This window comes from Populus alba, chromosome 19 (assembly GCF_005239225.2).
Source record: "Populus alba chromosome 19, ASM523922v2, whole genome shotgun sequence".
Taxonomy (NCBI): Eukaryota; Viridiplantae; Streptophyta; class Magnoliopsida; order Malpighiales; family Salicaceae; genus Populus; species Populus alba.
In genome coordinates, this window is record NC_133302.1 from 705,661 (window position 1) to 719,364 (window position 13,704).

Sequence of the window (13,704 nt, forward strand, 5' to 3'; positions counted from 1 at the left end):
AACTCGACAAAGGGGTGTCGAGGTTGAGCTTAGGATACCTGATTAAGAAAAGTTAAGTACATAGCAGGATTAATTAGGGGTGTTATCACGATAAACACAGGCACTAATTGATGCTTCCACGATCCTAAGATTAATGCTACAATGTTAAACAAGGGAACTTGCAATCATTTTCTATAATTTCTAGACGACTAATCATGATCTCTTTTCTTTGTTAATTTGCCTTAATGTTTTCAAGGCATGAAAGATATGGGATTGTTGCACAGTAAGATCACAGGCACGCAATAGATTTCATTCACCCTAAATCACAGGCTTAAAGAACCTGCATGCAGTTAAAAAAAAAAAAAAAGGAAGAAAAATGGAAGAAATCCCATCCACGATGCAGATATCCTGGCATTTATGCGACCATAAATGATGTTTATGTTAGCCCACAAAAGCATGGAGCATCAAATACACAAATGCAAAGTACCTTCCAAGTCAAAGCTATATAATTGTTTCATATGAAATATAGTGTCATCCAGCAACATCATGAAGGATATATGGACACTGTAAATCTCAAATATTCAAATACTAAGGTTAAAGCTAGCTACATATTGCTATCACCCATCATAAAGTCAAGCAGCTTAAATTTATAGGAAATTTTTAATAATCTACACAAGGACGACAAATCTATTCTCTTAATCTACGTACAAGAACCATTTCACAACAACATTCAGTTAATTTTTACGACAATCTGCTCTTACTTCTCCTTGGGATCCCTCCTTGACATCGAGCAAGCTCATTTTCACCATTGCCTGTTCAAAATCAAGGAAAAACTTGGCCTGGTTCATAGCGTAGCCCTTGACAATTGATTTTGTTATTGGATTATTGTATAGGGTTTGGTCTGAAAAAAGAACTCCCGATTTCCTCTGCAATGCTTGGAAGTAGAAGTTATCAAAATTATTTCTTGTCATATCAAATGTTTGTTCTGCATTGTCTCCACCACTACATGTTTTGGACAAAGTCTTTGAAAAGTCTGAATCCATTGTCGGATCAACAGGGTCACTCAACCTATTTTTGAACGTTAAACACCTTGCCACCCCTAGTGTGTGCCCCCCTGCATAGACCAATTCGTCACAAAACTATAAGATTTCATGGGAAGAAAAGGAAAGAATTAGAGCAGAATCATCCTTAAGAAACCTTCTTTTAAGGATTGATCCCAGGTCCAGCTAAATACAAAGAAGATCACACACACACACACACACACACACACACACACACACACACACACACACACACACACACATATATATATATATATATATATATATATATATATATATATATATATATATATATGTGATTGGGTCACCGCTTACCAGACAAGGCAACCATGTCTTGGGCACTAAAACCACGGAGGCCAAAGACTCTAACGAGCTCCGAGGCATTAAAAGTTGGAGCAGGCGCAATGAGAGTATCTTCAACCTTAGACCTCCTTCCATCTTTTCTTCCTTTTGGTATGTCATATACTGGACCTCCTGACTGTAATTCCCACCATGACCAGACCATCATATATCAGTAGATGTTAAACACAAATTCCCTTTTTCAAGATGTTGAAAGGAATGAGTGTAGAAACACAAATTTTCTACCAATCAAATTTTACCATGTGTTATTTTATTCTTTTAAAAAAAGGATAAAATAAAATTGAAATAAATGACATGGAACATAAATGAGCCTTCATATATTTCTTAGCCAAAGAAAAGTTGACACTTGGAATGAGATATTCAAGATATATTGTCATAAATACAAGATCCCATCAGATATCTTGTCATAAATGCAATATCCCGTCAATAAAGACCAACCAATAAAATTTAGTCATGTGGCATTGGAAAAGGAATTGAGAGCCCCTACAGATCTCTATAAATAGAGGGCCTCAATCTAAAGGTAGGGGGATTGAATTCCTGAAGATACAAATTTTCTTCAAGACAAGCTCTTCAAGCAAGGAAACTCTCTCTCAAAGAGTTCTCAAGCCTCCTTCATCTACGCTTGAAGTCTACAAAGAACGAAGCTCTGTTGGATCAAGTCAAAACGCCCCATAAGAGTTCTTCAACAATACTTTGAAGACAAATCAAGGTACTCTTCAAAGCATCAAATCACAACATCTCGGTTCGCAATACACGCTCAAATTCACGTTCTTGCAAAGCACAAATCTTGGCTTGATTACTCAAATAAATCAAGTCACCATACGTCAAATCCAAGGAAAGAATCAGAGGATTGCCATATTCTTTTGAAAGAATAAATTACATAGAGATTGTATCCATTCATATATTTAATAAAATCATATATTTGTACACGTGTGCTTGTTTAATTTCAGGTGCACAAAATTGTATCTACAATGAGTATGGGATGGTAACAAGTTGCAAGATGCATGATCTTGCATTACAGGTCTTAAAAGCAGAAATCCAGAGCCGGGTTCGGCTGTTGATGGTGCATCTCATGTTTTTCATCTCAATCTCATTTCTTGTGGGGATGTTGAGTCAACATTTCAAGCGGTTGATGCTAGAAAGTTGCGTACTGTTTTCTCAATGGTTGATGTATTGAATCGGTCTAGGAAATTCAAAAGCTTGAGAACTCTCAAATTGCAACGGTCTAATATCACAGAATTACCAGATTCAATTTGCAAGCTAAGACATTTGAGATATCTTGATGTCTCCCATACCAATATCAAAGCATTACCAGAATCCATCACAAAGCTCTACCATTTGGAAACATTAAGATTCACTGATTGTTTTTGGCTTCAAAAGCTTCCCAAGAAAATGAGAAATTTAGTCAGCTTGAGACACCTTCATTTTGATGATAAAAACCTAGTGCCAGCTGATGTGAGCTTCTTAACACGTCTACAAACGTTGCCAATCTTTGTTGTGGGTCCAGATCATAAAATTGAAGAGCTGAGATGTTTGAATGAGCTTAGAGGAGAATTGGAGATATGGTGTCTTGAGCGAGTGAGAGACAGAGAAGATGCCGAGAAGGCAAAACTGGGTGAAAAAAGAATGAACAAATTGGTGTTTAAATGGAGTGATGAAGGTAACAGCAGTGTTAACATCGAGGATGTGCTGGATGCTCTACAGCCTCACTCAGACATAAGAAGCTTAACAATTGAGGGTTACTGGGGTGAAAAGTTCCCATCATGGATGTCTATGTTGCAGCTCAATAATCTGATGGTGCTGAGATTGAAAGATTGCAGCAACTGCAGACAACTCCCAATACATGGATGTTTTTCTCGCCTCGAGATTCTAGAGATGAGTGAAATGCCTAATGTGAAATGTATAGGCAATGAGTTCTACAGTAGCAGTGCCAGCGAAGAAGTACTGTTTCCAGCACTAAAAGAACTCAGGCTGTTGGGTATGGATGGTCTTGAAGAATGGATGGTACCAGGTGGAGAAGGTGATCAAGTATTTCCTTGTCTTGAAAAGTTGAGCATTGAGTGGTGTGGCAAGTTGAGAAGCATTCCGATATGTGGTCTTTCATCTCTTGTAGAATTTGAAATTGCAGGATGTGACGAACTGAGATATTTGTCTGGTGACTTTCATGGCTTCACGTCTCTTCAGTTGTTGAGCATAGAGGGTTGTCCAAAGCTGACATCCATTCCAAGCGTACAACACTGCACAGCTCTGGTGAAATTGGATATAGATGGCTGCCCTGAGTTGATCTCAATTCCCGGTGATTTTCAAGAATTGAAATATTCTTTGAAAATATTGTCGATGTATAATTTGAAATTGGGAGCTCTTCCGAGTGGACTACAATGTTGCACATCTCTAGAGGAATTGTACATATGGGATTGCAGGGAGCTTATCCATATCAGTGATTTACAAGAATTGTCTTCCCTTCGAAGGTTAGAGATAAGAGGTTGTGATAAGATCAGCAGTATTGATTGGCATGGTTTACGACAATTGCCTTCTCTTGTTTATTTAGAAGTCAGTGGGTGTCGGAGTTTGAGTAATTTCCCAGACGATGATTGCTTAGGCGGCCTCACCCAACTGAAGGAATTGGCCATCGGTGGTTTCTCAGAGGAGCTGGAGGCTTTTCCTGTGAAGATAGCATATTTGAATGAAAGAATTCTAGAGATTTAACAAGAGAAATGAAGAAGGCAGAGAGAGCAGTTGACAGTTGAAGGAAGAAGACTAATATATTCATTGTTTTTCATTAACCCATTTTACATTATTGAAGATGTATTTATAACAGAAGCTGCAGATGTAAACCAGCTTCTTTCTTCAATGTTTAATAGCTTTTCTAATTGTTTCCAACTGCCTAACAGTACTAACAACTTTAACTGTCTAACAGTATTTTAACTACTGCATCCTGTAATCACTTGACATGTGGCATGATTCTGATCATTGATATCCTTACATTTCCTATAGGAGTTTTAAACTCATTTCAACACCTCAACTTGAGTGGATGGGATAAACTGAAGAGTGTACCGCATCAACTCCAACACCTCACTGCCCTTGAGAGATTGGAAATATGTGATTTCAGGGGAGAGGGATTTGAGGAAGCTTTGCCAGATTAGTTGGCTAACCTTTCTTCTCTTCGATATCTTGGGATTGATAATTGTAAGAATCTTAAAGTATCTGCCAAGTTCAACAGCCATTCAACGACTCTCCAAACTGAAGGGATTGCGGATTTTGGGGAGATGTCCACATCTCTCAAAAAATTGTAGAAAGGAGAACGACTATGAGTGGTCCAAGATTTTTCATATCCCAACAATCGATATAGTATAGAGGGTACACGTGTGCAGGTAAGTTTAGATTTTAATTTTTTATGAATAAAATAATTTAATCAAACATTTTAAAAATGTTTTAGTTTTTAAGGCTGCTGAATTCTTGAAAATATAATAATAATTGGTTCCACTAATATAATAATCGCATTCATTGAATATACTTACTGTACATTCAAAGTTTATATCCACTACTTATCATGCATCCTTTCCTGTATTACCTGAAAATGGATAGCACAGCTCATCTTGTGAATACTGCAGAAACTACGAAGCAGTCTCATTTTTAAAAAAAATTCCCTCTGTATATTCAATGATACGATTCTGCATTTTGTAGTTTAGTATTGTTTCTGTTTCCAAGACTAATAACAAATCGGCTTTTTTAACAATTGTAGATGCAGTAGAACCTCCAAGACTGAAGAAAGCCATGGATTGGTCATTTAAAGCTTCTGCAGAATAGTGTTTATCCTGCAGGATTGTGGATAAACGTGTGGCCTGCACAGTTTTCTGTTGTCTTTCGCAGATAAATATAGAGCTGGCAGCTTATCACAAAAATAATAGAGCTGATCGCCATTCCAAAACACACCTCATTTCGATGCTGATTGGTTATGAGAAAACACACCTCATGGCTCTCAGGAAACAAAAAAGAAAACACCCAAAAACATGGGCAAGCATTCACAAGTCCAGCCATTGGTTTCCTAACTGGTCAAAATTCATGTTTCACTTGCTCCAGACTCTTTTCCTAGTTGAGTTAGAAATAGATGGCAATGAGAAGCAAGGTGAATGAATTAGGGGGGTTGTCCTAGACCATGTACAGATATTTGAGATCTTCCACGGTGAGACAAGTAGCTGAACCCCCACTTTGATCTTTGCCAAATGCAGATGCAACCATTTTTCTCTTCTCTTCCTGCAAATTGTGCTCATCAGCAAGAAATTATCTTTGAAAACCACGGTCAAGATCTCGAATATAAGAATGCAGAGCACATACATGCAAAAGTATTAGATAATAAATGGATCACACTTGAAGATTACAAGTGATGTTCTCATTGTCATTTAACTGTCATGCCCATCTACCAACCTGGAAATGCAATGTGTTGTCTTCTTGATAAGTTTAATGAGATTAACATGACTGTCAAGCATTAACTTGTACGAGTGGCCATTTCCAGAGGAAATTTTGAATGGTAATGCTCTTTCCAAATTTACCATTAAAAGTCACTTCTGTTGGACCATAATCAGCCAATAACCTTTTTCTTTCAATATGCACCTTCCACCTTCATGTGATGTACTCATATTTCATTGCAATTATCATTAATCCTGAACGTTTATCTCTAATCACCTCCATATATATAAGATAATTCTTTTGATTTATAATGCGAAAGGCATAACATACCTCAACATATATAAATTAACAGAATCCCCTGTTGTTTTGTTCAGGGTTTCACTATTTCTCTTTTTAACCCTAGGAACATCTTGATCCAGACCCTCCAGGAATCGAAGGGCAAGAATAAGATTAAACAGTTATCCAAATATGTAAGACAGAATCAACGCCAGTAGAAAGAAATAATACCCGAAGAGATAATATTCAATCTTTTATGGTAAGTCATGTTACTGTAACAAGACAAGTTTCTATGAGCTCGATCGACAGCCTGATGTTGTATTTTTATGTTATTTAGAATTAATGGATGTTGATGTATTTTGTATCCAAGAACTTTAGAGCTCGAATTGAAATGACATCCTGTAACCTAAGTACTTGTCCGTGAATTTTAGTATAACATGTATGTGACCTTATGTGTGCTGTTTCTGCTACTTAGATATTAACTAATATTCCATGTTAAGACATAGTTATTGAATATTACGTTTGTATGTTTAGAATCTACTTAGATCCAGGGGCTCTGTCAAGGTTGCTTTCTTTCTACAAACCAAATCACTTATTCACAATCCCCAGATCATAACAAATAATCAGTTGATTAATCGGATAATAAAACTAAATTAGTGCCTCTTAGCCTGCTTCTTCTTAGCTTCGGTTGGCTATTCAACAACTTGAGCATCTAAATCATAACAAGCAATTAAAACCCAATAGCAAATGACAAAAATAATTGTCTTATTATGCAAAGATTATGGAACTGAGCTAACCCGAAGTCATCTTGACTTTACCATCAAGGCTACAGCCGTGGAAACTTATAAGAGCCACCGGCACATCCTCCTCGCACTCTCCACTGCATGTATCGATTCAAAAAACAAAAAACATGAATTACTTCAGTAATTTCCGTAAAGCCCAGAAAACGAATTTGTTGAGAAAACAACTGGATACCTCAATTTCTTCAAAAATTCAAAGAGCTCATATGTTTAGATCCCAAAATCAAGCCAATAAGACAAAATACAAAAAATCCAAAAATATCTTAAAATACAAAGAACCGTGATTGAAAACCCAAAATCAAACCAAGAAGACAAAATTAGAAACACCCAGAGCATAATTTGTTCAAAAAGCCAACCGGGTTACTCGAAATCTTAAAAAAATTCAAAGAACCCATAATTTTAAACCCCAAAATCAATTCAAGAACACAAATTTAGAAAAAACCCAGGAAAAAACTCGATAAGAAAAGAAATAAATCAAAGCCACGTGTCTTGAAAATCTCCAAATTCAAATTAATAACACAAAATAAGAAAAACCCAAAACATTAGAGGGAAAAAAAGAAGGAACGCGAGTTAATACCATTTAACAAAAACCAGCAGCAGTATTAGCAGCAGCAGTAGACTCGGCGTCTACTCTGTTCCTTGTCATTTCTTCTTCTTCTTCCTGGTGAGAGATTTTAACAAGGGGTAGAAAGGGGTTTTTAATAGGAAAGGTGAAGATAAAAGGAGACGGAAATGTCAGTTATGACAGTAGGTGCCAGGATTCCAATTTATCTGTCAATAATTTATCAGATGATGTAGTTGCTCCCAAATCTCTAATCAGCCACTGATCAGAAGTAGATACATGATTGAAACTTAAACACTCATTCATGTAGGGAAAATAATTAAATGATTGTTTCTGTTTTTCAAAGCTGAAATTGTTGTTTTGTTCTCACAGCTTGTTTTGCTACCAACTTTAATTATCATCTCTGTAACCCAGCGGCAAGGGCATTCTTTTGAAGACACAATATCAGATTATCAGACCAGAAGGTATATATATATATATATACATGCAGTCTTTTCCTTTGCTTAGGTCTGTTTTGGAGATTTATCTCCTTGTCTTCCATGGAATGTAATCCTTATTTTAGTATTGTCTCCAAATAAATGAATCTGTTGTTTTCCCCTCTGCAGGCCACAGAAGAAAAAAGGAGAAAATGGTTCTGCCAAAGGGTCCATTTTGGGAGTATGTTAAGGAGACTGGTGAAAGTAGGCAGTGTACGTTTTGTGGGCATCCATTCTCCAAGCTAACTCCGATTACCAGGTTCAAGCTTCATTGGTCAGGAGTTCAAAGGCGTGGAACTACAATTTGTGACAAAGTGCCAGAACCTGTTCGAGACGCAGCTTTCACTGCTGTTGACGGTCCTCCAGAAAAGAAACTTAAAACCACAGCTACGTCAAGCAATGATGGGGCAGACAATACAATTTCAACCTCTTTGCTAGAACAAAACAGTCAAGTTGGAAATGTAGTGACCGATGTAGAAACGGGACCAGAATTGTGTTTTTCCTCACCTGGAGAACAAGAATTCGTGCAGACGAACATGGAAAATTTTCAGCTTGATAGGGTTTCTAGTTTTCCTAGAGACCTGATCCCTGGTGAACAAGTAGAGCAAGAGTGTGAAAGAAATACTCAGGACAACTTACCTTTGCCCGTGGAGGATTATAGGATTGAGGGCAAGATTGTTGAATTAAACTCAACCTCTAGATGGTCAAGGAAGGCAACCACCAGCTGCCACCGACCAGCCACCAACCGACCAGCCGCCAGCCACCAGCCGCAGCCGCCAGCCGCCCCCACAGCTGCCACAGCCGCCAGCCGCCTTCACACTTGAAGGTTGAATTTTCGTATTCTGATTTTGTGTATAAATAGAATGCCCAGCTTATGTTATATGTGTGGAGAGAATTGAGAGGAACACTAGAAAGAGAAAGAGAGAGAGAGGGCGTGTAATTGTTTAAGCTTTTGTGTTTATTTGTAAGCTTCGGTTTTGTGTAATAAAACAGTGTGTTTTATCCCCTCTGAGTGTCTCAAAGCCACCACCAGTGGTTTCTCCCACCAACAATTGGTATCAGAGCCCCATTCGTCGGAAAACAGAAGTGTTTTGGGGTATATCCGAATTTTCAAAATTGTCAAAAACAAGTTTTGATCATTCCACAGTGTAGAGCTCATCAATACGAACTCACTGCCGCAAAAATCATCCAAATCGGAGTTCAGGGTAGCCCACACGCTCCGCCTGAATATTCAGCCAGATCTCCCACGCGCATCCCACGCGCCCCGAGGTTGAAGACGACTGAGCCACACGCGCGCCATATTTGAGTCGCGCCGAGCCGTATACGCCGAGTCCTAGCCGAGCCATAAGCCGAGTCCAGCCGAGCCACAAGCCGAGCCGTATATCGCGCCGAGCCGAGCCGCGTTCCAGCCTCAGCCGAGCCGAAGGAATATTCCTCGAATATTCCCCAGAATATTCCACAGAATATTCCACAGAATATTCCCAGAATATTCCCGGTTCAACCCAGCGAACCGCCCGCCGTACAGAATTGGTTTTTTGACCTGTTCACCCATTTTCTGACCCGATTTCAACAAAGTCAGACCGGTTCCCTACTATTTGGACCATTCCGGATCGATCTACAGTGTCCGTTTTTCCAAATTATGCTTCCAAAGAGGTGATATAGTCATTCCAAGAGCAAAATGACTACAGAAGGTACACATACACTCATTCCAAAGCTGACCAAAGACAACTATGATAGTTGGTGCATCAGATTGAAGGCATTTCTTGGGTCACAAGAGTGTTTGGATATTGTACAAACTGGTTATGATGAACCAGAGTCCAAAGAAAGAGAAGATGCTTTACAAGAGGCACAGAAACAAGCCTTGAAAGTCAACAGAAAGAAGGACAACAAAGCCAAGACCATCATCTACCAAGGTCTTAATGAAGATACATTCGAGATCATAGCTTCCGCTGAAACATCACATGATATATGGGAGGCTCTCCAACAGAAATACAAAGGTGCTGACAGAATCAAGAAGATTCGTCTTCAATCTTTGCGAGGTGAATTTGAGTTATTGCAAATGAAGTCCTCGGAGTCTATTTCTGATTATCACACAAGGATTATGGTGATAGTCAACCAGATGAGGAGAAATGGAGAAGCCATCATCGATGCTCGAATTACTGAAAAAATTTTGAGATCCCTAGATCCAAAATTCGATTTTGTTGTTGTCGCAATTGAAGAGTCCAAAGATGTGGACAAGTTGACGGTTGATGAGCTTATGAGTTCTTTACAAGCTCATGAGCAGAAGATCGTAAAGCGAAATGGAGATAAGGCAATTGAGCATGCCTTACAAGCAAAGCTGTCTCTCAAGGACAGATATGAGCAAGGGGAGACTTCAACAAGTGGTGGATATACCACTCAAGCAGGAAGTCAACAATCCAGAGGAGGATTCCAGAGATTCCAAGGAAGAGGTTCTTGGAATACAAGCTTTAGAGGAAGAGGTGGCAGAAACACCACCAGAGGAGGCCGAGGACAACATGCATTCACTCCCAGAGGAAGAGGAGGCGGTTACAATAACCGTGACAAGAGGAACATCCAATGTTATAGTTGCAATCAATTTGGGCACTATAGCACTGAATGCAGAAGAAAAGCTCCGTTGGAGATACGTGAGCAAGCCAACTATGTAGAGAAGGATGACAGAGAAGAAACTGCATTTCTTGTCCAACAAGGACATGATAAGAAAAAGGAGGACATATGGTATCTAGATACTGGAGCCAGCAATCACATGTGCGGCTACCGAGAGTTATTTAGTAATCTAGATGAGACCAAGCAAGGTCTAGTTACTTTTGGAGATACCACAAAGGTTCCATTCAAAGGTAAAGGCAGCATCCCAATTAAGTTGAAGAATGGCGATTCCAGCTACATCGCCGATGTGTATTATGTCCCAGCCATAAAACAGAACCTACTCAGCTTAGGTCAACTTTTGGAGAGAGGCTATACTTTTTACTCGGAGAATTGTCATCTGGCAATTAGAGACAACAATTGGAGATTAATGGCCTACGTGAAAATGTCCAAGAACAGGATGTTTCCTTTGAACATCCAGTATGATGCAGCAAGGTGTTTGAGTGCCATCACCAACAGTGAAGAATGGCTTTGGCACCTGAGGCTTGGACATCTGAATTTCACGAGTCTGAAGATGCTAGCAAGCAAGAAGATGGTCAAAGGTTTGCCTCACATTGATCATCCAGAAGAAGTCTGTGAGAGTTGTGTCCTCAGCAAACATCACAGATCCAGTTTTGCCAAAGAAGTCAACTGGAGAGCAAAAAGGCCACTGGAGTTAGTACACACAGATGTGTGTGGCCCAATCACGCCTATGTCGACTGGACAAAATAGGTACTTCCTCACTTTTACTGATGATTTTAGTAGAAAGACGTGGATATACTTTCTGAAGAGGAAGTCAGAAGTATTCAATTGTTTTAAAGATTTTAAAGCAATTGTGGAGAAGCAAACTGGTTATACGATCAGAACAGTAAGATCTGATCAAGGAGGAGAATATACAGCCAATGACTTTGAAGCCTATTGTACACAACAAGGCATCAGACATCAAACAACGCCAGCTTATACACCACAGCTGAACGGTGTAGCAGAAAGGAAGAATCGCACGATTCTTGACATGGCCAGAAGTTTGCTCAAAGCAAAGAAGCTGCCCAAGCAATACTGGGCTGAAGCTGTATCATGTGCAGTGTATCTGTTGAATCGCTGCCCAACCAGAAGTTTGCAAGGAGTCACTCCAGAAGAAGCATGGAGTGGTCACAAACCAAGTGTTACTCATCTACGAGTCTTTGGTTGTGTGGCATATGCAAAGATCCCAGATGCAAGAAGAAGAAAGCTCGATGATAAGAGCGAGAAATGCATCTTTGTCGGATATGGTGAAAGAAGGATGGGATACAGACTGTATAATCCCATCACGAAGAAGGTGATTACAAGTAGAGATGTTATCTTTGAAGAAGATAAATCTTGGGCATGGAATGATGATCAAGAAGCAGTCAGATGGATCAACACTGATTTGATCCTTGAAGGTGAAGAAGTACCAACAGTACTTATAGAAGAACCGATTGTGCCAGCAGCTGAACCACAAAGTCCGGTGTTTATTACCAGCAGCTGAACCACAAAGTCCGGCACACAGTTTCCCTGTATTCAACAGGAGGAACACACCAGGGAGCATCATCATCAAACACCAACCATCAGCATTCCTCGTCAGAAGGACCAAGAAAGATGCGGAATCTTGAAGAGTTGTATGATACCACTCAGGTCATGGAAGATACATACTCTGTTTTTGTTTCCATGCAGATAAGGACCCACCAGAAAAAGAAGAAAGCAATAGGTGTCAAAAGGGTCTACAAGCAGAGAGAAGGCATTGAAGAGAGAAGTGTTCATGCTTGGCATGATATCTCTCGATTGAGTTTAAAGGGGAGATTTGTTGAATTAAACTCAACCTCTAGATGGTCAAGGAAGGCAACCACCAGCTGCCACCGACCAGCCACCAACCGACCAGCCGCCAGCCACCAGCCGCAGCCGCCAGCCGCCCCCACAGCTGCCACAGCCGCCAGCCGCCTTCACACTTGAAGGTTGAATTTTCGTATTCTGATTTTGTGTATAAATAGAATGCCCAGCTTATGTTATATGTGTGGAGAGAATTGAGAGGAACACTAGAAAGAGAAAGAGAGAGAGAGGGCGTGTAATTGTTTAAGCTTTTGTGTTTATTTGTAAGCTTCGGTTTTGTGTAATAAAACAGTGTGTTTTATCCCCTCTGAGTGTCTCAAAGCCACCACCAGTGGTTTCTCCCACCAACAAAGATCACGGGATTGAACCAGCTTGTTGTGAGAGGTGGCTCCCCTGAGAGGCTTACAGTTAATGAAGATGAGCCTAGAGGAGATTCGTCCCACCCAGGAGGTCTACAGTGTCTTGGCCTCCAGAGAAATTATGGTCAACAATGTTCTTCCTCGGTGAACAATGATGTCAACAATGATTTATGTCCTTCAAAAAAGAAACATAAGGCTACAACAGGTTCAAGTAATAACGAGGTCACTAATGCAATATCAGCTTCTGCACAGGAACAGAACAATAAAGTGATGGCACAACAAGGAGAAGCTCTTTCTGATAAAGAGTTCGAAGAATGGATAGGTAGCATCCCTGTTGAAGAGCTTACGTTGAGACATAGTTCTCCTGAAGAGCTTCTGCTCAATGAATTTCAGACTGCACCGAGAACAGAACGAGCACACCAAGACTGTGAAGGAAGAACCTCTGACATCTCGTCTTTGTTCATGGAAGATAATGTGGTATGCAATAGCATAGAAAACACAACCACAGGCACGGGATTGATGCAGCATTCAGAGAGAGGTAGCTCTCATGAGAGGCTATCAATTAATCAAGTTGAGACTCATGGAGATTCAACCCATCCAACCGATCTGCCGTGTCTTGACCTTGGAATACATTATGATCACCTCTGTCCTTCATCACTCAACAATGATGTCATAATGAATGATGTGAAGAACATGATTAGAAAATCTGGGCAGCTTGTTGTAAGAGGTAGTTCTCATGAGGGGCCACTAGTTAATTGCGATGAGCCTCAAGGAGATTCATCCCAAGCAACTGATCAACCGTGTCATAACCTGGGAAGATATCATGATCAACTCTGTACTCCACTAGTGAACATGGTTGGAGACCCTGGGCAGCCTGGTGCTGGAGCTAGCTCTTCTAGAGGGCTTACATGCAACACAGATGCGATCAAAGGAGATGCAGTA

At 39.9% G+C, this 13,704-nt stretch overlaps 2 protein-coding genes and 1 long non-coding RNA gene across 3 annotated transcripts; 1 reads left to right on the forward strand and 2 right to left on the reverse strand.

The window, feature by feature from the left end:
- Positions 1-393: 393 nt before the first annotated feature.
- LOC118044941 (peroxidase 47) lies at positions 394-1,562 on the reverse strand. The gene is made up of 2 exons (XM_035053413.2): positions 1,356-1,562; positions 394-1,093 (listed from the first exon to the last, which is right to left on the reverse strand). Exons 1-2 carry the CDS (start codon positions 1,546-1,548, stop codon positions 714-716), a joined length of 573 nt encoding a protein of 190 aa, XP_034909304.1. The 5' UTR covers positions 1,549-1,562; the 3' UTR covers positions 394-713.
- Positions 1,563-2,371: 809 nt separating this feature from the next.
- LOC140955145 (putative disease resistance protein RGA4) lies at positions 2,372-4,106 on the forward strand. Its single transcript, XM_073406940.1, has 2 exons — positions 2,372-2,375; positions 2,422-4,106. The coding sequence occupies exons 1-2, from the start codon at positions 2,372-2,374 to the stop codon at positions 4,104-4,106; spliced, it is 1,689 nt and encodes a 562-aa protein (XP_073263041.1).
- Positions 4,107-5,290: 1,184 nt separating this feature from the next.
- On the reverse strand, positions 5,291-8,050 carry LOC118044944 (uncharacterized). The gene is made up of 3 exons (XR_004686877.2): positions 7,461-8,050; positions 6,881-6,963; positions 5,291-5,654 (listed from the first exon to the last, which is right to left on the reverse strand). It is a non-coding gene; the product is annotated as an uncharacterized lncRNA (long non-coding RNA).
- Positions 8,051-13,704: the final 5,654 nt, after the last annotated feature.

Coding starts and splice junctions, on each gene's coding strand:
- LOC118044941 (XM_035053413.2), bottom strand. CDS start 1,548: ATGATGGTCTGGTCATGGTGGGAATTACAGTCAGGAGGTCCAGTATAT. Junction 1,094..1,355: donor AGACATGGTTGCCTTGTCTG/GTAAGCGGTGAC, acceptor TGGTCTATGCAG/GGGGGCACACACTAGGGGTG.